General features: G+C 38.3%; 2 protein-coding genes across 2 annotated transcripts; both read left to right on the top strand.

Moving 5' to 3' along the window:
* The first annotated feature begins 4,854 nt into the window (after positions 1-4,854).
* LOC139132983 (uncharacterized) lies at positions 4,855-14,763 on the top strand. The gene is made up of 7 exons (XM_070699327.1): positions 4,855-5,069; positions 6,412-6,747; positions 7,881-8,045; positions 8,422-8,607; positions 10,454-10,585; positions 11,158-11,245; positions 13,044-14,763. Exons 1-7 carry the CDS (start codon positions 5,009-5,011, stop codon positions 13,447-13,449), a joined length of 1,374 nt encoding a protein of 457 aa, XP_070555428.1. The 5' UTR covers positions 4,855-5,008; the 3' UTR covers positions 13,450-14,763.
* A 1,346-nt stretch (positions 14,764-16,109) lies between these two features.
* LOC139132982 (uncharacterized) lies at positions 16,110-26,242 on the top strand. The gene is made up of 11 exons (XM_070699326.1): positions 16,110-16,275; positions 17,590-17,632; positions 17,918-18,160; positions 19,196-19,389; positions 19,944-20,102; positions 21,479-21,617; positions 22,146-22,358; positions 22,923-23,060; positions 23,504-23,944; positions 25,272-25,448; positions 26,006-26,242. Exons 1-11 carry the CDS (start codon positions 16,234-16,236, stop codon positions 26,101-26,103), a joined length of 1,887 nt encoding a protein of 628 aa, XP_070555427.1. The 5' UTR covers positions 16,110-16,233; the 3' UTR covers positions 26,104-26,242.
* The last annotated feature ends 383 nt before the right edge of the window (positions 26,243-26,625 follow it).

Raw genomic sequence — 26,625 nt, 5'->3', positions numbered from 1 at the left:
GCAATTTATGATATATTAATCATAATAAATACTGAAAAATCAAAACTGTTGAATAAATGTTCTGATCTGTCTCCAAATGCTGACACGAGAACAATTTTGCTTGTGTGTTTGTCCTTGCAAATGGGAAGAAAGACATGTTGTCCTCGAAGACTATGAAATGATACATGATGAATAAATGCCTTTCACCCTTTCATCACTATGGTTCGGCCCAAATTCACTGTAATAAATAGTGATTGTTGACCTGTTCACAGGGAACTGAGGGTGAACAGGTTAAAATTTCCCAATTATATGATCTCTGCAAGAGCCCATATAAGGGTAGTTTCTTCGCAAAGCAGTTCTGAAAGAACATTTTGGAGCAGTCTTGTCAAGTGTCCAGCCCTCGTGTCAAACTTCAAAATTAAAATGAAAGGAGGGATTGATGCTAGATAGGTAGCAACTATCATTCACTTAATTTGTAACGGTTAACACTATCACGCAGTTTATGGAAATATTTGCAATTTTCTGCCAGCAATTGGTGAATTTTTAATGCTTCATACCTCATAAAATGTCAGGATGTATTAAAGGTCTTGTATGGGTCAATATATAGTCCCTTTGTACTGGCCCTTGATGCTAAACTGTGCAATTTCCCATCCATTGGCGGACAGGGCCAGCCTTCACAAAACAGCTCCTTCTTTGAAACATCAGTCGAATCTACGTTCAACAATATACACATATTGACTGGCCATGAGGGCAACAGCATACGTCTGTACCTCGAGGGACTGTGAGTCACCCCCAAAAACAGACTGTTTCCCGAGGCCGTAGGCCGAGGGAAACAGTCTGTTTTTTGGGGGTGACTCACAGGCCCGAGGGGTTAAAGACGTATGCTGTTGCCCTAATGGCCAGTCAATATGTGTTTTGTAACACACCTCATCCGTAGTCATAAATAAGCACGTACCATACACAAAAGTTGTCGCATGATGTAACATGTTGGAGTGGTTCAGCAAGAAAAAGTTTTTGCCGACAGGGTCGCAATACTTCTGCAAAACGTTCAATGCACCTTTGATTATCGTCTTCGTTCGTTTCGAGTCCTTGTTTGAAACCAGAGCATTCAGTTCTTCTTCAGAAAGTAGGATAAACCGAGAAATTTCTCGACTATCGTTTCGCTTGTCCGCAGACGGCATCTTTGTTTACATTCCAGTTCGCGCATGCGCCAATGTTTTTTGACGTCAGCGGGCATCATTTTTCGGAACTGATGCCTGGCAGGGAACAGTTCCGACACATGATGCCTGATGACGTCGTTTACGTGGATCAGCACAAAAAGAACGCATCCCACGTGACTGTCAATTGGCGAATTAGAGCACAGACTGCGGATGAGGTGTGTTACAAAACACATATTGACTGGCCATTAGGGCAACAGCATACGTCTTTAACCCCTCGGGCCTGTGAGTCACCCCCAAAAAACAGACTGTTTCCCTCGGCCTACGGCCTCGGGAAACAGTCTGTTTTTGGGGGTGACTCACAGTCCCTCGAGGTACAGACGTATGCTGTTGCCCTCATGGCCAGTCAATATGTGTATACTGTTTACCCCAAATTCCCTGTGAACAGGTCCACAATCACCATTGATAACAATTGGATTGAGCCAAACCATGGAGGTGAAAGGGTTAAAAGTTTATTAGACTGCCATTTGCTATAACCTTTGAATTTTTCATCATTTTGCTCTGAATGGCGAATTCTTGTTCTACTAACCAAAGCATGTTGAAACTTCAAAATTTAGCTTTAAACAATGTGTCCTGTACTTGTACAGTGCGCTGTTCTTGTTTACATTTGAATTCAAGTCCGGACCAGAATACACTCGTTGACAATAAGAATGTGGTCAACACATATACAGGCTGTTTTGATATACTGAATACTGTGTATCTAAACATGCTTTGGGGACAAGAAACCATTGTTGACATAAAAAACGAAAATAGATCGACTGGTACTGCTACTAACCCTTTAGAAGTGGCATGACGATAAATTTTCAGTAAATATTTCGGTGTAATATTCGTTTCAATCATTGACCATTGACATCCCCTTCAGTAACACGAGAAGGAACCAAACATTGATATGAAACTGTGAATATTTCTTGACGAAGTGACTTCATAATATAACAAGTGTCCACTCAGCTTGGGGACTATATGAACTTAAGAGGAACGATCAAAATATATTGGGCATTGTATTTTGAAAGGGCCAGTAGCTGTAATTTGTATATTTGGTTTTTTAGTTTTAGTATCAACTACGATTTCTCGTTCTACTCCCCAAAGCAGGTTGAGATACAGTGGCAGTATTCTGCTTATCAACTCAGCCTGCATATTGATCCGGTGGCTAGAATTCTAACTTTGAGAATAACAGTGCAGCAGGCACTATGTTGACAAGCTACAGTGGTTTTCGTTGACCCGTTGGCATTAGACGGACTAGACATAGTCTAAATCGAGGTGTTGTCAACTTGGGGGAACACTGTCAGGCGTAACTATCAGCTAGGCGGTATTATCAGTCAATTACAAAAAAATCAACTCTGCAAAAGTTGAAACATTTTAAATAGCGGCTGTTTCAACATCCTTTTGGGCGTATAACATAAATGTTCAACTGATTTCAAATACAAACTCGTAAACAAGGTTACATTCACCGGTCCGTTAACTCTTTGAGCGTCAAAGTCAATCTTTGTCGCCTTTTCAAATATATCCCAGTCAATGTTTTTAAGATTTTCAAAGTTTGCCAAAGTTTTTATAAAAAACTGTAGCCGATAAAATGTAATGACCGTTTGGTTAAAAATTATCAAAAAATACAGAAAAATTCATAAACTTGGTAAAATGTTGCACTAAAATTTTGGTGGGAAAAATTACTGTACAGCACTCAAAGGGTTAATCTTCGAAGATTTTGTATATTCATGAGTAGCAAGATCGGCCGTGCCGTTTCCAGAATTCCAAGGTCTTCACTTTCTCGTCGAGTGGATATTTTTTTTCCACGAGCACACGTTTCCCCTCTTATATTCACCCTGCTAAAACATACTTGCTTATTTCAAAATCCGATCAACGTCCTTCGCATCCTCCATGTTCTTGTTCAGTGAAGAAAATTAGTGATCCACAGCGTTTTTGGAAAAATTGAAGGTTGAAAAAGATACATTGCATTAGTCATATCCTTATGCCATCGAAGCAAAGGTGTTCATGTTTTTGTTTCAATACAAAACTTCACAAGTAGTACTAGCGTTGGTTATGAGAGGTCGAAGCGAGCGAATGATATTTTGTCAATACATGAAACATAAACTGATCTACCTTGCAACATTCTGTTCTTCAGCTTTAATCCCATTTAGTGTAAAAAAGCGTTACCAGTTTAATCTATGTCATGTTTGAAAAGCAAGCAGCTTCGAAGATTTTGACAAGACTGGGGAGGGAGGAGGAGAAGTCTCCCTCCAAATGCTGCACTTTTGAAAGTACCGGCATAATGTCGAATAAGTGTCATTTGGTGATATCAGAAGACTAAATCACATCTGACCTTCACTTGTCAACTTACAAGTATAACACTTTAAGTTCAAATCACCATCAAGTCAAGTTGGTTACAACCAGCGATGCATGACATTTGCCCCATTTGTTACATTGTAGCAAAGACTTGAATATTTGAAGGCCCCTGATAAAACATAGATATATACGGTAACATAGTTTTTACTTACTGAACCTGCTACCTACCATACCAAGTAGTTAAAATTATTTTAGGTTTTTGCTCAATACTACTGCTTTTTCCTGACTTGGCAGATACGAGAAAGTGATACTGCTTGGCAGGACAAGGGTTAAGGCTGTGTATCAAACAGCTGAAGCTATACGACTTTAAACTCACCCAATTTCTTCTAGCAGTGAGATGCATCAATGGGCAAGCATGTCACTGCAAGAAAGTAGAGAGCCAGTTTGAAGCCGGGTGAGATGTTTGTAGTCACCGCATTATTAGATACGGCTGTGTTAGCGTTTGATGACCAGGCAGCTGTGAAGCAGTGAACTTGATACATGAAGGGGGGGGGGTTAGGAGGAGGTCTTCTCTACTGATAAAAAACTTTTGAAAATTTGATCTAAAAAGAGCATCATTTGGTGATACTTAGGACAAGTGTAAAACGTGAAAGTTTTTGCGTGACCCTCCCTGGAATAAGAGCTTATCATTCTTTGAGTCACCCCTTCCCTTCCTGATCTTAATTTTTTGAATGACACCCCCATTGTTCTGACCCCCTGCCGTACATAATGACAGCTCCCTTACCGATATTTTATTGGGAAATAGCCTCTGTCATAATGTTTACTTCATGAGTGAACTGAATTTGAGATTTTCACAAGAAGGGAGAGAAGCCGGTTAAATCTTCATTTGCTCCACCATTTCCATGTAAGTCAACACAAGCGTCAGCCAAGAATAGTATTGGAAAGCATTTAGAGTCCGAACATCTATCCCCGAGGCACAGTCACCTGTGGTCTATTCCGCTCTGCATATGCGCCCCATAGACGTGTGCACATATGCCTGCTTCTCAGGCATATGTACACTGTACACACGTCTATGGGGCGCATAGACCCAGAGCGGAATGTACCACAGGTGACTGTGCCCGAGGCGCACTCTATGTGCAGTCACAATTCGTTAAAGCTTGACCCGTACATTTCACACACTAATGAAACGATAAGACAAATTGCACAACAACTTCACCTGTCGAAATAGTTTCAAGGTCTATTGGTATCACAGAAACTATCAAAATACGAAGTAAATAAGTACCGAACCAACAAACAATGGGATGTCAATGTCCTTGAGTCAACTTTCACACGTGATATTTCTATCCGGGCATTACATAAACCCAATTGTATGGGAATATTTACATAGCAATGGCTTTCACATATAGGCTGCCGAGACACTCTGCGTCAGCTCTGAAACATTCAACTGTCGCGGTGTTATTTCGAAACACAGCGACATATCACAGTGACAACGAGGAGTTTGCGTGGATATCAATACTTACAGACTCGATGACGTCATGGGTTGGTTTCTAGGAATCGAGATTTTGATCGGCCTGGTTTTTGTGCATATGACGACAGGTAGGACGTCAACGTAGATAGAACAAACTTGTTGCGTAATCTGTATGACCAACCTGTCATTGCACTTTCTTTGTGTGGGTCCATAAATCCGTTTTCGCGCGACGCGATTGAAGCTCAAACCAGAAAATATTTTTTTTAAAATGAGTAATATAGCCGACTAAAACTCGAATGGGCTCATCATCAGGGAAATTGCGATCTTTTGAAGCCTAAAGTCACATCTCAGAAGACCGTCTAAGTGGATTGTTGCTTGATTTGTGTGTTTTTGACGTCACTATATTTTAAACCATCAAAACGAAGGAGTGGTGCAAGCAAGTCATCGTGGTAGCTGAACTTCGTGTATATCTTGATTTCTGCCTTCACAAAGACGCTTCAAAAAGTTCTTGTCAGGAAAGTTGTCATATATACTCGTACAAGTGAGCTTAGTAATCTCGATATGGGCAGTAAGTTAGCAGCGAAATGTGAAGAACATGCCCAGTCAACGAATTGAACGGTGCAGTTCACTAGTTGAGATATTCGGTCGTCGTTTCCATACCACTATAGGCCTACATGTAAAAATGGTTCATCGGCAAGGCCAGCCAACTTACAATCACAAACCCCAAGGAAAGCAAACAAATGAGCTAGACTCGTTCTTTATAAACAAGGTCTTCTGCAGCAGTCGTCAAATTGTTTCCGTTATTCCATTTAGGATTGACCTTCAGAAACACTAGGGGTTAAAACTATATCGAGAAAATTCTTGTTCTTTTCCCGTATTTCGTTCAATAAGGGAGAAGTTTGTAAACTACTAGTATTGCACTGTTTGACCATAGACCCTCGAGTTTTCTCTCGAATCTACAGTTGAGTTAGCCACAGCATTTATGGCCTCTTTGTGACCTAGCTCTGAATGCCATTAAATCTCAGGTATTCAATGCGGGTATCCCATTCACTTGCAAATATTTCAATACACCCTAAGTCGACATTGAATAAGTGGGGTTAACCTATTGTACGTATAGAGCAAATTCATCAAACGTTTCCCACGACAATATGCGATCCGCGGTATCGCATTCTTCCGTTGTGCGTTGTGTGGTGATTTTTCTGGAGATCAATTAATGTATGCATTAAAGCAAATAATTATATCAGTATAACGGCAGGCGAGGACATTTTTTGTTCTTCGTCGCTGAACAGCATTTGATATGATATCTATAACAATGATCTGGTCTCTGCCCATTATTCTTAAAACTTAACTTAAAATCGATTTAATAATACTCATTCAACACTATAGTAACTTTTGGCAAATAAAATGATAAATAATTAAACATACTTTTTATTCTGATAAATTTCCATTTATCTTGGCAATTTCTACAAGGGCATTGGATACGACTTGCGGATGGCCAGAACAAGTTTGAAGGACGAGTTGAAGTTCGTTACAGGACTATCGGATTTTGGGGCACGATATGCGATCATGGATTTGACATCGCAGATGGCAGCGTGATGTGTCGTCAACTTGGTTTCCCAGGTGTCCACACTGTTCACCATGGCAACTACTTCACGACACCACGGTCGTCCGTGCCTAGATGGATCTGGCTACGTAATCTGCATTGTACTGGGGATGAGCCTCACCTGAATGACTGTGAAGGCGATCCATGGCGTTCATATTCTGGAGACTGTACTCACGAAGAAGACGCTGGTGTCGTCTGCAATGGTAATTTTGAGTCTGTGATCGGCAAGACTTCTCTTTGCCCCCTCATACCTGAAATCACTGTTATCTTTAGACTTTCCTCGGAGAAAGTACATAAAAAGTAACCTTAAAGGGGTTTACAATGGGGTTAGGTTTTGTTTTTAGGTTTGGCATTAATTATGTATGTAGTATACATAAAAAGATAGTAGTTTTAGGAGGGGCCCTAAGGAAGTATTTTCCTTTCGTTTGGTCTAACTTTTCGCTTTTTGTAAATTTCTTCGGGCTTTCGAAATGACCGCCTCATTTATCCCTATAGTTAATTACTGAGTGAATGCTAAACAGTGTAATTGTCATACATATGATTTCATTGTAATGTTCGGGCTAAACATTGCCCATGCTTTATGGAGATTATCGCCTTTCTTCCTGCACATACATATATAAAGCCATATTACATTAACATGTTTTCACAGACATCAAATCAAGTTAAGCAAATGCTTCTGTGGTAGCTGCAACGGCACAGTACTTTAAAACAGTCTTAAAACCATAGTCCTCAGTTTGTTGTCGTATAAAGATTACCATAGCTGACATTGACTGTTTACATTGTGTCAGTCTCCTATTTCCTTTGTCACAGAATTTGTTTTTTTTAGTAGAAGCTGTTAAATCAGCCCCTTCGTTTTATGTACATTATGTTTCTCTTGGCCCTTTCCCAGAGCATGCTGATAAGTTAAATGGTGACCTTAATTGCCCTAACTAAGAGCTCTTGCTTGGTCTAAGCATCCACACCACACTGTCCTGTGCGTTCACTACTACACACAAAGTCAAATATTTTTTGAACTATATAATTATTTGCATACCTCATCGGTTTTGCATCCTGTCGAATTTCCAATTAATTTTAAAGTTGTAGTATCGCCAGTTTTTGATGAATCAGTTGTATAGTAATTTTCAACTTTTTTATCGGATAAATTTTACCGGGACTCACGCGTTTCGTTCACGTCCTTACTGCGTAAACATTCGTCACTCTAATTTGATATTCAATAATCAGCTTATGGCCGAAGAAGTAACGTGGAACGCCTGTAGATATACATGAATAGAAAAGAAACGGCCTTGAACTGATATGTTTACATACTAATAGAATGTATATTACACTCCAAATTTAGCTTGTGGCGATCCGGGAATACCAGCTGATGGGAAGTTAATAGGAAATGACCGGACTCTTGGAAGCCAAGTACGATACGAATGCTATCATGGTGTACTCGAAGGTCCAGATTTGCGAGTCTGTCAGGAAGATGGAAGCTGGACCGGATATCTACCCAAGTGTGTCAGTAAGTAGTGACATGGTCACGTAAATACTCATATATAGCAATGATTAGGCAAAAATAGTTATGAAGGGATCGTTGTTCATTGGCCTGCAAGCGCAAGTCTCATCCCTATAGCTGATTTATGAAGCATTGACATGACTGTAGTTGACGATACAACAGAGATTAACTAGCATGGTGATACAAACGTATATATATAAGAATTTCGATATCAATTGCAAAGGAGAGCCTCAAAATCCTCAATTTAGGCCTAAAGAGATTCGAGCACATTCAACTTAACTGGAGAACATGCATCTCAGCATTCGGACAGTGTATTTGAAAAATAAACGAAGCAACTGTATCCTTATTGTTTTACGCGGGCTTTGCTATGTTTCACTTTAAGCCTCAGATGTGCCAATTTCATGCGGTGATCCGGGTGATCCAATCAACGGCTATCAGACGACTACTGACAACTCAATCGGAGCAACTAAAACTTACGCATGCGCTGAAGGCTACGAAATGGTCGGCCAACCGTGGAGAGTGTGTCAAGCGAATGGCGAATGGAGCGGAATTGAGCCTCGCTGTGAAAGTAAGCAACATGAACGTGATTAGAGTGACAATAGCTGTAACTTTCGATAAATATTTTGTTATTGTTATGTTCTAGAAAGTCAATTTCTATTTCCTCGCCTCCTACCTGAAATATGTTAACGTTGAAGGAATCATCACGGAGCCTTGCGTTGTGTGTATGGTAAACAATGTTAGTAGTAGTACAGACAAAATTAGGTTCAGCCATGACAAAAAATTCAGATGTCAACAACCGCAATATCTGAGGATAAATCAATAACGTTACAATCTAAGGACAAAATAAACATAAAATATATAAAATACCATCTCTACAAGAAATTCTCAATTACAATATCATTCTAATGATCTTTATCTTTTATAGGTCTCGTATTTGTCAGCAAAACATGACCATTCTGACCGTAAATGCGAGTAAATATATGTAATTTTGCCGATAGCGGATTTCACAAAAAAGATGAAAGAGAATAAAATATATATGAAATTAGACCATCTCTGTAGAAAAACATGAATACAGTAATAACTGACTCGGTGTTATTAGTCTGCTGTTAAAAGCGGCATTAATAAACCCAGTATACATTTTAATTTGTTTCCCGATTTTGTATACCATAAAAACTTTAACTAAGTATAAAATGATAGAGTATAGAAATAATAATTCGTAAAGATCTTTCACTCAGTGGGGAAATCTTGTTTACTATAAAAATGTATAGAGGATCTGAACGACAGAAAAGGTATTACTCTTCGTGTGATTTCATTCATTTGACGTGTTTGTCCTGTAGTGCCCTCCTGGCACGATCTGCGTTGAGTAAGAAATGCCGCCTTGTGAATTGTAGGCTCACCTAGTGTGCTATTCACTGATCGACTGCTTTCTCCCATGTCCTTCAATCGAAGTCGCTTTAATTGTCTGAAAATTTGTTCATGCTGTCTTATTAACTTGCTTTCCAAGCACGCTCAGCCTGATGAATTCGCATTCTCAACGTGTTTTTTTTTCCTGACACGAACACTGCGCGGCTGCAGAGTCTGCATATGCCTGTGTAGAAAGAGATTTGTAGCTGAATTTACCGAGTCAAATCGCTGCCGTTCATCGGTGCAGCGTATGAACGTATATATATGTATATATATATATATATATATATATATATATATATATATATATATATATATATATATATATATGTATTCCTTTGCTTAAAATAATATTTTTGGCAGAGCACGAAATGTCGTCCGACCTCACTATCGGTCATTTGCTAACCACCATTAAATAAGTCATAGTCTATATATTAGCATGGATATTTTTTTATTTCGACCAATTTTTTACCGCGACACAGAAAATGACACATCGTCTGCTTTTTGTTGTGAAAACTATCATCACGTGCAAACACAATTAAATAGCCACGCACGATCTTGAAATGCGTCTTGTAGCATGGATAACGGTCTCGTCATATTCAGAAGGACGGTAATATCTGCGGGAAAATTGCCGGTAAATTGTAGAACGCATAGCAGGAGTGTGTAATACTAGTGTACTCCAAACCTTTCTGCAGTGCATATCATAATCATAAGAATTCTAGAATTCTGTCTTAAATTCCCGTCAGTCGACCGCTAATTATATATTAAGGTGATTATTTTAATTGATTATAATGTATCTTTACGATGATTGTAATATATCGTTACAATTCACCTCATCGTTTGTCTAATTACAACTTACTGACATATTTACCTACATTACCTTTCCAAAAGGTCATCAAGTGAAACAAACACACAACAAAAACTATCCTAGCACCGTCATTTCATTAATAGTCTATTATGTTGGTGATGTTCCACCAACTAACATAAGATGAATGTACACTTCCACACAGAATCGCAGGTAACGACTTCTGAAATGAATATGGGTGGCGAATCCGGGATAGCTACGGGTTTTATGAACCCTGCGATGGGCTTCGGTGCAGACGATCCTATGGACCCTAAAAGTAATTCAAAAAGTTCCAACAGTGAGTGTTTTCCTGTTCCTCTACAATGTCTATTTTTACTTCTATTTCAACTGTTCACGTGTACCTACTTTAGGAACTCATGCCCATAGGATAGTCAGATATCATTTCTTTGGATTGTTGGTGACATGATTTATCTTTGCGGGAGGTTGATTTGCAGAAATCCAATTTGAGAATAGTGCATCTCAGTACAAATTGTTCGATTCAATTATATTCTCACATCTAACTCTCGGATAAATGGGAGTCGAGTACGTATGATATCAATCGTGTACAGCTTTCTTTGTTACATCCTTATGCTAATCTAATCGAGTAACATCTAATAAAACCCCAGTTAGAAGTGACAAGCAAACAAAATGTTGCAGTAAAATATTAGATTACGTACCCCTGAAGACGACGAAATTTCTGTTTTTTTCGGGCATATTTTGAAGTCTTTTCATACCTTGCAAACATAACTAATGGATAATGTTACGTCAACTCTAACTTTGACTATACCAGAAAATGATTGTGTGAAAGGGATGTACAGTACTATGGCCGATACGAACATGACGTCATGCTATCATGTTTTCTTCTCACAGACACGGTTCTTATCAGCATCGCTGTGGTTGGAGTTGTGCTGTTAGTTGTTGCAGTAACACTTGTCATGATAGTTCTTTACAGAAAAAGGTGAGGAAATATTTGAAAAAATAATTAGTAATAATTGATATGTCACCTGATTTCCATTAAACGAAAAACATCGATGCTATTGATCGACAGTTAAAGTGTCAGTTACTTCAAGTTATAATGTCTTAATTATAATCTATACACCCTTGTGGCATACTACAACATCATGCATAACTGCTCATTTTGTGGGTTTGTACGCTATGTGTGGCGTGGTGAAGACGACAGAGGTGGCAATGATGTCACTTAAAAAGCCATGGGGGGGGGGGGAATAGCACAATCTCATAAGCTGTATGGATTGTGTAAGCATTGACCAATTACTAGTTCATACTTTATTAGCTTACAGGCCACCGGCCCATTGCTTGGAACATATGACAAAGAAATATTACATATCATGATTACACCAAATAAATGTATTACAATGTAAGGAAAAGAGGAGAAGAAAAGTATTGATCTTACACTTCCATAGCTTCTTTCCTTAGTTCAAATGCTTTATAAATAAACTTCCCTAAATTACAAAGAATTTTGCTATCTTTAGTAGTAAAAAGCCGTATGAGAGTTTGTTGTCTTCGATTTTCATTCGCCCAACATGGCAAAAACTTCTCTTTCAAACTTTGAAAGAGTGGACATTCGAAAAGAAAATGAAATTCGTCCTCAACAAGACCTTCATGACAAATTTCGCAGAGTCGCTCTGTGCGATCGAGACCCCTACTACGACCTGATTCAATAGCAAGCTGGTGACTGGAACATCGTATCTGTGATAATGCTTTACGGTGTTTATTTACTGTGACAGTTGATATATAACTTTCAAAATTCGGACGAAACTTAATCTGACAAAGTAAATTCAATCGGCTCATGCTGGACATTTCCCCCACCATTCTTGTTGCCAGCTATCTTTTATTCTTTGTGTAAAGTAAAAATAAAATTACGCTCGTTTCCAACACCTTGGTTGATCCATGCATGACCAAAACCATATCTGTTCAGCATTTCTCTAATATGCGTTACCCAGTTTATTTTACCTCTATCATCTTCTCTTAGTAACATCAAGTATGAATGTTTTGCAATTCGACTATCTGGCATGGTCAGAAGTTTTAGCCACCATTTTATACAACAAGTAAATGTAGAGATAAAGACTGGCATTCTCCCAAGCTTGGGAGAATGCCAGTCTTTATTGTGTAAGCATTGAGATGTATTATATCTCATGAAACGCAATGTGTAAAATGTGATTTCATGGTTGTTGAGTTTGCCTGACCGATGACAATAAGGTAGCGCTGATACCACTATCCAAGTTAAACATCGTAATTTTCCTTCGATCAGTGTACTGGTTGACTTTTTTGTGTTACAAGGAAAGTTTTTTGCAAAAATATATACTCTTGCTGTTAATAAACATCTGTTTCCTTGATATTAAAAAAACATTCATATATACCTATACAGTATTATTTGTCTTTTGTATACAATGATATATAGGCAAAGGAAACAGAAATAAATGAATGACTTGTGTTTATAAATTACATTTGGAAATGACAGATAACCGATATTGTCTTCTTTGCGCGATAAAAGTTATTAACTCGGAGATACATAGAACCATGAAGTGTGTTACTGTCGCTTCAATGATAACGATAGTGTTTACCTTGACACACAGGGCTGTAAGACGTGATTCAGGGATACCTCGTTTAGAGAATGCATACATTATGATGAATGGCGCCAAATATTACACATTAAAATTTCTGTCAAATTCGGCCCCAAGCCCATCTCGGATTAATCTTGTTAATCGTATCATTCTTTACTTTGATTTCAAATGCAGGAAAAGTGCTCGTGGCCGTTCGAGCAAAGAAGTACGCTACAAAGCGCAGCATCTCGCCAACGAAACCTACGTCGATGTTGGTATCATCGAAAATGCACGTGACAGTGAGGGAGACGCAAGCAGTCAAACAGAACCCGGAGTTAATTCGAACGATAACGGAGAAGCTGTATACGCCGAAATAGGCGAACATGGACACAGCCAAGCCGGTACTTTGGACAGAGCGTATCAACCAATCATAGAGCACGACAAGAACAATTACACTCCTCTGCGTGCAGAGAGTTTGCAACACAATACCGACGTGGCTGCCAAGGCAACGGACACCGAAATCAGCAAGGATTTAAAAAAGAAAGACGATGGTGGCGCTGTCCACAAAGCCGAAAATTTTTATGAGGGAATACCGTATTAGGAGAGCATAAGCCTCTAAATCCCTGCTTATTCCTTATTTTCGGATACCGTGTTGGAGACCGAGGAGGGGGACTTGACTTGGAAATTAAAACACAGGAGTGAAATCGAATGTGACAGAAAAAGGAACATCAAGATGAAATTTGAAATTTAAATGAAGTAAATAAATGAAAACAATTCACTCACTCCATGTGGTATAGGAAGATAACGCCTGATATTTACTGAGAAATTTCTCTCGCATCGATCGCGAAATTCACATTTTATCAATTTAGATAATTATTTTTGTAAACAAAGTGTCACATATATTCAAGAAATGTGGTAAAGTTCACTTATAAGTACACCCTTTAATTGCAAGCCTATACTTTATCATTGGTTCAATAGATAACAATATTAGATAGACGGACAGACCAATTGATTGATTGATTGATTGATCGACCCACTGATCGATAAATACCGTTAGGTCATTTGATTTATAAAGCAAAGGATGCATGCATACTCACTAAGCGCCCGGGTAATTCATCTAACCTTTCAACTGAATTCGCTTTACTACAAATACTCAGACTTGCTTCCGAAACAGCAGTAATTTCACTAAGCGCGCCTCGAGGATAGATTTTCGGGCCCTAAAATTTATACAACTCTTTTCTGATCTACCACTTGCGGGAGCTCATTTTAAAACTCTTGGAGAAAGAAAAATTCTCATCGCCTTATTTTTTCGAAAATCCAAAATCGGAGGGATGGCGGCCATTTTAAATTTAAGATACCGCAAAATATTGGGTAATTTATTTATTTAGTTCCAAACTTTGCACGGTGGCCCCAAATGTTGTTGATTTGATAAGAGAATGGTTGAAAGTTTGATTTAGGAAACTTTCAGCAAAAGTCTATATCTTTCCCTTTTGAGGCGCATACTAACTTACTAGTGGAAATCAAACAGCTCACCGTACAAGCATTCATTTTTTTGGTGTCTCATCCTACTTGATGACAACACGTCTACAGGACTACAAGTAGCCAACAACTGTATCTTACGGAATAAAGATTGAAATATCATTATAATTCTATTGATCTATAGCAGCAAGATGAGAAACCAAACAGCACTTTAGAAAGACATCTCCGGTCTGTACGAGGACTTACAGTATTATTTTTATCTATAATTTTGCAGCAAACTATGTGAAACAAGACAGTTATTTGTGTTTTCATAACAGTGTAAAACAGAGAACAAAGCTTGCTACACTTGTCAGTATTTCTGATCTCGACGGTGTTTGTTTTTTGGGGGGTTTTTTTCATGTCAATACAGCAATAAAGTTCACCATTACGAATATGATTAATTTTCAACCGTTGAAACTTACTTACTACTTCATCTGTGCAACGAGCCGATTATTATCATATCTATCACTGATGATTGTCGAGAGAATATTTGCCAAAGACAGTATACATCGAGTTTACTTAGACTGTATTTTTGCCCTATGTCATTTAATTTGAATTAGCTATTTGACTTCCCAGCAAAACCACAAGGGAGATCTACAGCGAGTAATTTTTAAAAAAGAAATCGCCAATTACACAAATAAAATCTTCCTTTGAAGGAGACGAACCAGGGTCACGAGGTTAAATACGATTCTTCAAGAACGAAGTGCAAGTATGTCACTCATATTTGGGAGCGTTTTTTTTTATTCAATTTGAAGTGACAAGTTCTGTGAAAATTGTTTACTTGTTATTTTAGTCTCCTGAATCTCATGGGCTTTAGAAACCACACTTGACGGATCTGTCCATATAAGATAATCTCCTGCGCCAAATTTCCTCTCATAATCGCCATCTGGTGCATAAATGTTTGTTATTGAAAATTCCATGCGCACGTTTATATATACACTAACGGTTTAAAATACCATGTTATGATCGGATGTATTCCCGAAGACTGGGGGTCTTACTGTGAACTTCGTCCATTCTTTCGGTATTGCTATCGACTGTGCCATCATAGGTATTCGTTCTGCTGAAATTTCAAATTCAAGACAAATGCTGCATGCAACTTTCCTCTTCTCTGTGGCACGTATAGAACCTTGTACAGTTATATGTTAATGATCAGATTTATTATTGTAACAAAGAAACAGCGCGTACATTGCAACCTTTGGATGAACGTAATAAGTAACATAGTGCGTACCAACTACAGTAAGTTCTTTGCTAAGACAAATATTCCAACTTTAGAACTCCGTGAAAAACGGTCCCGAGCAGAAGTAAGGATCCTACTCGTCGAGCGATGTGCCCAAATTTAACCTATTGCATCAATGACGTCACCTCTGTGGCTAAAGATGACACCTACGCATGTCGAAAGACGCCATATTGATTTCCAATATGCTAACTGTTGTGCCCTTTGAAATCGAAAATGACTTTAGAAAGAAACAGTCTCCCTCTCTCAATGGAAAGCGGTTTTCCATTGATTTAGTTTCACATTGAAAGAGACCTGAATTGCAATGAAGCATTTTCCTCCAAATATTTGTTGCTAAAATAAATACGACAAAGTTGTGAATCATTATTCACACACATTTCCAGCTAGGGGACATATCCCAGGGGGAGAGAGGCGTCCATATTTTACAAAGGCGAGAAATGGGAAAGCAAAAGACATCGATAATATTATTGATCTCATTACGCAAGCCATCCTTTTGTAACTCTGTGCAAATACAAACTGCGCACAAGGAACAGCTACAAAAAAAACTAGGAACACGGTCGCTACACTTGTCCTATGGGACGTTGACGTTTTCGTCATTTGCCCTTTGCGTAAGTGTAGCGGTAACCTCCCAAAATGACTTGGAAAGTCTTCGACGGCACTGGGGTGATCGCTATGGTGAGTGTAAATTCGCCTTTTACAGTTAACATTGCGCTGTGCTAAAACTGCTTTCATGGTCCAACTAAAAAATCAATATTTTGCTTCTTCCAAACAAAATGTAATTCAGTACATGATGAAAGTTCTCGATTTCTGTTGAAATGTTGGAAATATTAGAATGTCAGAAATTGCAACGATTTGTGGACAGATAAGTGAGTGTTAAAGTATCAAGGATGGTTTACATGGCATTGTGCTAAACTGTCTTAATGGTAGAACTACGGATCAATAGTATGGTTTCTTCCAAACAAAAATTTAATTCTGAGCATGCTAAAAGTTTCCGATATCTGTTAAATGTGGGAATATGAGAATATGGGACATTGTCCCACTTTTTGACATATATAAACTTTCATTAAATGCATTCGAAGACACATGTATAGATTTGTTGCTATTTGGTTAGGCAAGTTTACGTAACTCTCATGAAATTACATCCCTTATGTCTTAAGAAACATTAAACCCGTTTTCTTATAGCAGGATAGACAATTCATAACTTCGGAAAACGCATCGACCAGAAAGTTTAGTTTCGCTTTATATTTGTCATTTACCGCAGTGTTAGTTTCAAGTTGGAGGAAGGGGTCATTTTAAAACTTCTCTTACACTACGACAGATGTAATTGCGTACCCAGCAGCATGTCACGTATTGTTAATCTCTAGAATGATGGTAGTGTTCCTACGAAAATCAAAAAAATATTTGAGATACGCTGTGTACATTCATTTTCGTCATGATAGCACCAAAAGTGGCAAAAATAAAAAAAAAACCGCGCTTCTTGCCGCAACATTTACATCCCTGCTGTATAGGGCTATATGTAAGACATCTTGTGCAATATACAATCAACACGTTCATTGGGATAGTTTTCCTTACATATACAATAGCTGTAACTTTACTTTTGATACCATTTTCGTTAATTACTTTTGTTCTGAAAGTTTAAATGTAAAGTATTAGGTAGACAATGCCCTCAAGTCTGTCAAACACAGATTTTGTTGATAAGTTTAAATCTATGATTTTTTTATTTAGAACAAGGAACTTGCATTTACAAAAACAATAGTGGAATATACATAAAAATAGAGTCAATAGAGGTGATATTTTAATTTCATAATTGACTATGAGAACACTATAGATTATCGTCTGCCCCAGACCGAAGTATATGCCCAAGTAAATGGATTATGTTTGTCAGTATTGAGGGAAGAACGGCAATTTTAAAATGAAGACTTAAGTGTCAACATACAAGAACACACTTTTTGCAGTTAATTCATTCTCTATTTCAAAAATTCATTACAGATCCTACTGATCAGTATCACCATCACGGCAGTCGATTCTGCAGGTAAGTCGAATTTCGATGAAATGACAGGACAAAATATGCAATAAATACTACAAATCCAAAAACAGAGTTAAACTCTCCTCGCACAAATGATGTATAAGTGTTTTTATGCTTTTAGAATTTGATAATGTGTCACTCAGATTCGACCTTCTTCTATAGCATGTCGCCCGTGAACTTGATGATAGCGGAGGACGCTAGAATCGTAAGAACCCCAAATTTTGCCAATAGTTTAATTCCTTATAGACTTTTTCATAGTACATCAGCGGTTTGTATTCCTTCTTTTTACAGTTTATCCGTTCAGTTACTACGAGAAAACAGCTTACCATGCTCTGCGAGATTACAATTTAACGTTGACTGATATCAGCGAAGAAGATTGTGCTTTTGAGTGTCGTGTGCAGTATTCCTTCACGTGTCGATCCTTCGACTACAATGTCCGAACAGAGACGTGTTACCTGAGTTCTAACACGTATCAAAGCCTTGGAGTCAACCTTGATGAAGACAACAACTTTGATTACTATCAGAGAATTATTGGTGAGTCTCTTCCTTTGGTTAAAGGGATAATAGCTGTAACATTTTATTATTGTTTCATTATTTTTAATTTATATGTCGATTGCACGTATTTGTTCTCGTCCCAAAATCATTTTGAAACATCAACTATTTAGCTTACCAACACTAGTTTCATATAACATTGTGTAACAATGCACTGTTATTGTGTACATTCGAAATCTAGTCCAAACAGAAATTCACTTGTCAACAATAACCATTTAAAACATGTGCAGGCTGAGTTGACAAGCTGAATAGCTGTGTTTCAACATGCTTTGAGTAGTTGAAAAGAACTGTAGTTGATATACAAAAACAAAAAACCAAAAATGTGGGGAAAATCGTCAAAAGTTTCAGCTGTTTTCCCTAGTATGCAAAGAAAGTAAACGATAGTAAGCGTCAATTACATCATGATTTAACCAATGTAACTTGTCATGTAACGAGACAATAGTCATTTTTTATGCAATATTTGTAGAATTTAAGCTCTGAAAACTACTGTATCGGTCAATTTTAAAGCTAAAAGTTACAGTCAAGCAATTCATGGGGAATTCAGGAAATTCTGGGGTATCGTATCGGTGGTCAGATTTTATTTCTCTCTTTTTCTGATAGCTGGTCATTTGAAGCATAACATTTTCGACAATCATGTCTGCAAACACATGATGTTTTCTTTCACCGAACAATGGTCTTTGAATGTTTTTAGACGAAAAAATGTGATTCAAACAAAGAAGATGTTTAGTTCGAAATACTACTGGCAACGATGATTTTGCCTTGATTTACACGGGTTGATTTTTCCCTGATTTGGGTTGATTTTGAGAACACTTCCGTACAAGTAATACCTGATTTTCATGATGACATTCCATCTCGTTCGTCCTTAAACAAATGGAATGTAGAGCTTTCGCTAACTTAAATAAGTGCGTAGAAACCAAGAAAATCCGTCAAATAATATGGTTTTCTGTCGCCAGCGACTTTCAAATAAACCCCGAAAATTAATAGTCATGTTAATGTGATAAACTGTTAATTCACTAGGTGAATGTCCTCGACCAGCGGTCGGAATCGGCGATGGAAGCATACCATTGGACGATATATCAATGTCGTCATTTCTCGGAGACATGGAGAGGGGTCCAATTGGAATCTCTAAAGCTCACGTTAGATTAAACTCAGTCGGGGCCTGGTGTTCTGAAGAATTGGTTGATATCGATAACTTCGAAGAATGGGTACAGGTAAGGCGATAAAATAAAAAAGAACAGATATTGTTCAAAATATCCATCCATCTCTGAAAAGGAAAATCACAAAGGTGTACAACTTTTAACGAGGCTACCTACGTTTGAAAATCATGAAAACACAAACAAAAACCGTCGTGAAAGAGAGCAACTACGATCGATGCCATGCATGGATCAAGAACTAGACCAGGGTTTATATTCCAGAACACCGAATACTGGCCCGTACGATCACGTGTATTGGTCTCTTTTGCCAGAGTTGCCACATACGACCGCCTCAAATATTCCTTAAGTACTAATACGACTCACATATACAAATAACTCTGATTTCCTATTGTAGGCACCGTCAAACGTTTTCAGTCTCTAGAGATCCGCGTAAAATGCCCGAATTTAAACACTGACAGTAGTTGTCGCGGTTCAAACTGAGGACGGGCTGCCTCAAGACGCTGCCTCTGAACGCCCCATACCATATTCTCACTTCAACTTTTATCACACTGACATACTGAAAGAATTACTTTTGCACTTCCCCTCTCGATCACTTGCTTGTATGTCGGTAGGTTGACATGGGAGAACTGAAATACGTCCATGAAATAGGAACGCAGGGATTTAGTCACAAAGAATTGGATGACATCTACGTGACCAGATATTACGTGACGTATAGCAACATCAGCGACAGTGGGCCTTGGAGCGAGTACACTGAAAATGGCGCAAGAAAGGTAAGAATGGGAGAACGTAAACTCTGTTAAGACCACACCAACACTGTCATCGTCCACCCATGGAGTAAAGAATAAGAGCTCCATGTCCCACCCAATATTTATAGATATATGATGGGATCAAATCAACAGTGGAGAAGGACATATATGTGGGTACATTACACCTGAGTATAATATTGAAATATCAGTGGCAAACTACATCCAATTCTTAGCACGAAATCTGAAGACAAGATTTGTATTCAATCAGAATGAATATTTTTAATAATAAAACATACGCAACATCACAACGTTGACACTTGAACCTTGTGAACTCTGGGGCGATTCCTTGTAACCATGAATGGGCAACAAGTGGCTAGCACTCTGTTCAACAAAAGAGACTTTTTCACTGCGGGACAGAACAGTGTATCTCGCCTATCCTTTTAGTGGGGTAAGCCTAATTTTAAGGTTACCAATTGGTGGTCTTCAAAGGTACGACTCGTGTAACGGGCTCACAGTTTTCATAAGAATTGACCTTGGTCGAGTGTATGTCTGACCACACACGGGCTGCATGAAGTCCACTCTTGGTAAACTATGATCGATATGGCTAGATCGATAACTTGTACAAAAGATACAATTTTCTTTTCCTTTTTCGGTCTAGCAGATTTGAACCTATTGCTTACGTAAATGTTCATTCTTCAAAGAAAATACTCTCTTCTGGATACAGTTTACATGTAGACTCAAAACAAGGTTGCAGGCAACCCACATTTAACAGTATTGCTGTTGCTTTGGCGACGTCCACTGTTAATGATACAGCAGCTGAGATTAATAATTTATCAGATGTTGTGGAAAACAATCAATACACCGGAATTAGTTTTTAAACTCTTACAAACGAATTATAGGGTTGAAACTTTCTATGTAGGGACATTCAGACGTGATTTTTTACGAACTCTGCCCCTTGAAACTTACAGAAAAGCAACCAAAAGCAAATGTTAAATTCATGCAGTACTACGAGGATCATATTGCTCGGTACTGAGTAGAGAACATTTATAAAAAAGCACCGTGTTATTTTGCCACATTTTCAACAGTTTCACAAAAAAGAAACCTTGCTTATCCCATCCCCATGTTTATAATCTGTATTTAAAGGTAGAATTGACATATTATCATTTTGTCTTCGACTGAATGGAAACAATACAGTAGGCCTAAATATTTCTTTCTTTCAAATGGTACGTGTTTCTGTTGATCTACTTACTTCGACGTGATAGACAACTTCATCAATATAAGAGGTAACCCATATACGCACAGAACACTTTCAAATCATAAAACGCTTCATGTTACAACAATCTCGACAAAAGTTTGTTTTTGCGAATTTGAAACAAACCAATACAATTTACCATCCACAGGTGTTCAAAGCAAACGAGGACAAAAATAACGAAGTCAAGAACGTACTCTCCCCGCCCGTACATGCGCAGTGGATACGAGTCCACGCTATAGCTGCGCAGTCACATCCCTGCATGAGACTCGAAGTCTATGGGTGTAAAGGTAAGTAACATTATTTTGCTCATCTCTTACACAACTTTATCTTCTCTTTAAACGTATTATTCAGTTGATCAGAAGGTTTTCGATGCAACTTCACCGATCTAACAGATAAAAACGAGTACATTTGTACATGGCCGTAGATGGCGGTAACCAAGTGACCCAGAGGTCACGATAGCCTTGTTGTTGTTGGAGTTCAAGAGCGACGACGACCGAGTGGGCTCTTTGATTCCGTCTATGATGTGAGGAAGATTGTCAGACAGAACTTCATTCTTGTGCGTCTGTAAGATTGTGATATACATAATAGCAAGTTAAATGGGCTCAAGGGTATATTCCTATCGCGAGCTCGGAAGGGGATGGAGAAGCCCCGAGTGGACAAGTTGCCCTGGCCCAGTGGCTGGCGGGACTGTACTTGACACCTGGGCGAAACTTCACAGAGGACATTCCCAGCGTTTGCTTCGAGAAATAGTTATTACAGATCCCGACCCTTGCGATTTGGTAATTTCCCCGTTTGTTTTTTTCTATAATTACCAGACGATTGCCAACCCAACCCGTGTTGGAACAACGCTACTTGCGTTGATAATCTGCCAGAAGTTTGGAACGTGACGTGTAACTGTCTGGATGGGTTTGTTGGTGATTTCTGCGAGATTGACTTCAATGAATGTGGATCTGACCCGTGTAACCATGGAGGTACCTGTATCGATCACATCAATGGATACACATGTATATGTGCACCAGGCTGGACAGGTAAGTCCGGCTCAACTTGGAGCATGATGGGATTTTGAAAATCTCCTACTGTGTAAAGTACTAACATAACTAAGTGCGCTTTTCAGTAAGATGCAAATAAAACTCTTGTTTTTCCTGATCAAAGTGTACTTCTTTTAAAAATGAAATTCACTGGGAAGGGTATGCCATGCATTGAACTCTGGTGTTGTACCAGTACATATTCAATGCTGCAAGCAACTTCAAATGTTATTGGCATGATCATTTTTTTCATGATGAACAATTTACAAGTGATGGATGTATTACACCAAGTCTATAGCCACTGAGCAAATACTAATTTCCAAGAGTTCAAGGTCAGATATACTAAGACACAGAAAAACTAAAGAAGTCACATTGCCATAGTATAGTTTTATTTTCTGACATATGACAAATATATCAGCTGTTTGTCTATGTCAAAATCCATCATAACTAAAAGATTCATCAATATCGAAAACAGTCAGCAGTGATGTTGATGATAACATGCTCAGAGTAGTCAGGCTGATCACTGTACATTCTATGCAAGGCTTATCCACTTTCCTGATCATGTAGGTGACCATTGTGAAGAGAACATTGATGAGTGTGTCAGTAACCCGTGCCAGAACGGTGGTACGTGCGGTGATGATGTCAATGGTTACAACTGTACATGTGTGGATGGATACACAGGACCACTGTGTCAAAACTTCACAGGTTTGTTTTTCAGAATTTCTTTACAAGAATATACACCAGTATAACCTGAAGTTACTGTAAATGAATATAAACTTATTTACAGTAGCACATCAGCACAATTAAAATCAGCCCTCGCCTCTTTATTTCTCAGCAATGGTTATGCATTCTAATGCTTATCCTTGTTTGATAGAATGGAGATGAAACAGTGTCAACTGAAGCGATGATTACACTTACTAACAAGAAAACATGCTGAAAGAGAGAAATATGTAGATGTTTCTCTGTAATGCTTGTTTGCAGCCTAAGTATTAGAAGTATCACATGTAGACTGAAGTCACCACTGTGACCAGTATACAAGTATTAACAGTATATGGTAATATGTGTAAGTTTTTGTATCTGAAGATCAGGCTTGTGTATTAATGAGAAAAAATATTATTCTTACTTCAGCTTTTTTTGTCATATTTCAGTTGAATGTGGTGAAGGTCAGATTCCAGGATGGCATACATGTTATCTGTTTGTACTGGAATCAAACCAACATGCTGATCAACCAGCTGCCAAAGAAGTCTGTCAGTCAATGAGAGGTCATCTCTTCTACCCTGATAATTTTGAAGAACAGCTGTATGTTGGCGATCAATTAATTGATGCTGGTGCTGATACCAGTGATATCTACTATATCGGTCTGACATATATATCGGCCAATGGTACTGAAGTCATCACGTTTGACGATGGCAGCGGCAGTCCTATTTTGAGTACATGGATGACAGTGAACGGCACTGTAGATCACTGGGCTCAGGCTTACCCAACTGGTAACCAAGCATGCATGGCTTACCTGTATGAAAGCCAAGGATGGGTCTGGCGGAACCTGGCATGTGATGAGGTCCAGGGTTATATCTGTGAAATTGACAGAGGTAAGCAATAAACATAAAACACAAACTCATTTTAAACTGATTCTAGCACTTTAAGCACTGCCTTTTGACAGCTGTTGTTCACCCTTCTCTTGTAAGGCTTGTCACATCCCCTTCTGCCCAGTCAGTAAAAAGCCATAGCATTGAGCCAAAACCTGTACATATTTTAAACTACTTAGTATAGTGTGCTGTAGCAGGTTTAGTCAGTTAAAGTCATGCTTACAGTATGTAAATTTTCAGGAGCCTTCAAATGTTCAAGTCTTTGTTAAAGTGCAACATATAGGACATGTAATGTCCTACTGGTTTTAACCTACTTAACTTATTAGTGACATATGAACTTGGCATGATAAGGGTTAAAGGTTCATCAGTCGTTATTAAGTCAGGTTGGTTATAACCACAACCAAAAGCAAATGGTCTTCAATACATATGTTATGCACTTGATATTTTTAAAGGGACAAAGTCGGCTATTTTTCCTGAATTTTGTTTGATACGAGATACTACTTATTTTGTTTGACATGTTGAAAGATACTGAGTGAATGGGTGACCATGCATATATTCGACCCTGGTTTTAGACACAATACATGAAACCATCACGAAAATGAATAGCCTTGTTCACGGTTACAGGTTTGTTACTAAATATAGCTGTACGCGCCGCGGACATCGGACACGCAGCTTGAAATGCGGACAAATTTATCAATGTTGCATGCGTGGCTGTTTTTGCAGCTTGTACTCTGAGTCGTGAATATGTTTTTTAGTATTCACTGTTACACTAGCTGTCGCCCACTGAGATGTATTTTCGTCGTTCTTGCATGCGTAATTTTCAAAAGCGTGATCTAAAAATGCGGACAAATATTTATTTTTGCATATTAAGAGAGAACAGTGACGTAAACTGTGAACGGTCCTATTATTGGTCAAGACCATTAATTCATTTTCGTGATGGTTTCATTTAATTTGTCTAAAGCCAGGGTCGAATATATGCATGGTCACCCATTTATTCAGCATCTTTCAACATGTCAAACAATATAAGAAGTATCTTGCATCAAACAAAATTTATGAAAAATGGTCGACTTTGTCCCTTTAAACTGAGAACTTGCATACACATGATTTTCACTGATATGACTTGCTATTATCTAAACTTGATGATTTTTCAGAAACTTGACTGTGATTATGTTCATATTTCTCAGCAGTATGTCTTTTTCCAGACTTCTTTGTACCATGCTTACTTATGTAATGTTGAAGTACTTGATATGAAAAATGTCAATTATGAGCGACTAATCTCTTTCTGACCTGTAAAGTATTGCTGATAATTTTTCTCACATTTCTTCATCAGTACATGGCAATTGGAGTGAATGGTCTGAGTGGAGTGAATGTAGCGTCACATGTGGACCTGGCCAAGGCGTACAGATTCGCACCAGAAACTGCACAAATCCAGCACCCCTTCTGACAGGAGATGATTGCATCGGTCCTAGCAATGAGACTATACCCTGTGGTGTTGTTTGTCCCATTGGTAGGTATTTCTGATTTCTCTACTGTGTTTTGCAAAACATTCCTGTTCAAATTCTTGTAATATGATTAAGCAACCTCTTAGCATTTTCCATAAAGGACTGGAAATATATTTTGTACAGTATATGGCAGGTTAATCATTGCGCTTAGATATTTGACATTGACCAGTATAAATATATATAAATATGCACCAAATCGGTTCACTTTTTATAGTGTCAATCATACTTCAGTGTTATTCAACCACAACCAAAATGTCAAGCCAGCTGAAAATCTTAGTATTTTTCTGTCTTCATGTACCAATGTATGTCTATAGACAATAGTGAATATCATTTATAAACATTGTTTTTGATGACTTATGAACAAATGTTGAAGACCAATTTTGTTAGCAAATTTAGATATATGAAAGTCCAGGTTATGCAAATTCTTACAAACAAAAGTCAGTTGTAGCTTGGGGTAACCAAAATGAAAAAAACTCAGTTTCGGTGCTCCATTTGGCAGAATGTGATATTCAATACTGGAAAAGAACTTTTGATGACATGTGAGGGATTTTCTTTTTACCAGTTGAATGTCCTGATGGGTTTATTCGTCGATATGACACATGCTACAAGCTGGAGCTCACTGCAAACACAGACTACAATTCTGGCAAAGACAGCCTGTGAACAGCTTCAAGACCCGTACGGCAGCCATCTTGTTTTCATCAATGACCTTGAAGAGGAAGCCTTTATTACTGAGATGCTAGACGAAGCTGGCGTCAACCTTGGTGATGTCATATACACTGGACATCAGGTGCAGACGAGCAACATCAGTGTAGATGTCAGTTTAGATTGGCAATACTCAGATGCAATTGGACAGTCCATCAGTATGACATCTTGGGAGTCAACCAATCAGAGTCCATGGTTATTGGGTCAACCCAGTGGTTCAGGGTCATGTGTCATTCTCTCATACAATGACACTCTTGGCACTTGGAGATGGGCTGCTAGTCAGTGCACAGCTTCCATGGGATATATCTGTGAAGCAAATATTGGTAAGTAAGTTTTTACAAGTAGATAGTTAAGGTTAAGTGACTTTACTGTTTGGTTTGCAGAGTGCATTTCAACCAGCAAAAATCAAGAAGTACCAATATACAGATGTACCAAATACTGATACACATGTTTTTTGCTGTATTTTTACATAGCCTCATA

This window comes from Ptychodera flava, chromosome 5, assembly GCF_041260155.1.
Source record: "Ptychodera flava strain L36383 chromosome 5, AS_Pfla_20210202, whole genome shotgun sequence".
Taxonomy (NCBI): Eukaryota; Metazoa; Hemichordata; class Enteropneusta; family Ptychoderidae; genus Ptychodera; species Ptychodera flava.
The sequence above is the reverse complement of the archived record's forward strand: the minus strand, read 5'-3'. Positions and strand labels throughout refer to the sequence as shown.

Coding starts and splice junctions, on each gene's coding strand:
- LOC139132983 (XM_070699327.1), top strand. CDS start 5,009: ATGGGTTGGTTTCTAGGAATCGAGATTTTGATCGGCCTGGTTTTTGTG. Junction 8,608..10,453: donor AATTGAGCCTCGCTGTGAAA/GTAAGCAACATG, acceptor ACTTCCACACAG/AATCGCAGGTAACGACTTCT. Junction 11,246..13,043: donor ATAGTTCTTTACAGAAAAAG/GTGAGGAAATAT, acceptor TTTCAAATGCAG/GAAAAGTGCTCGTGGCCGTT.
- LOC139132982 (XM_070699326.1), top strand. CDS start 16,234: ATGACTTGGAAAGTCTTCGACGGCACTGGGGTGATCGCTATG. Junction 16,276..17,589: donor GCACTGGGGTGATCGCTATG/GTGAGTGTAAAT, acceptor AATTCATTACAG/ATCCTACTGATCAGTATCAC. Junction 23,945..25,271: donor TATCTGTGAAATTGACAGAG/GTAAGCAATAAA, acceptor TTTCTTCATCAG/TACATGGCAATTGGAGTGAA.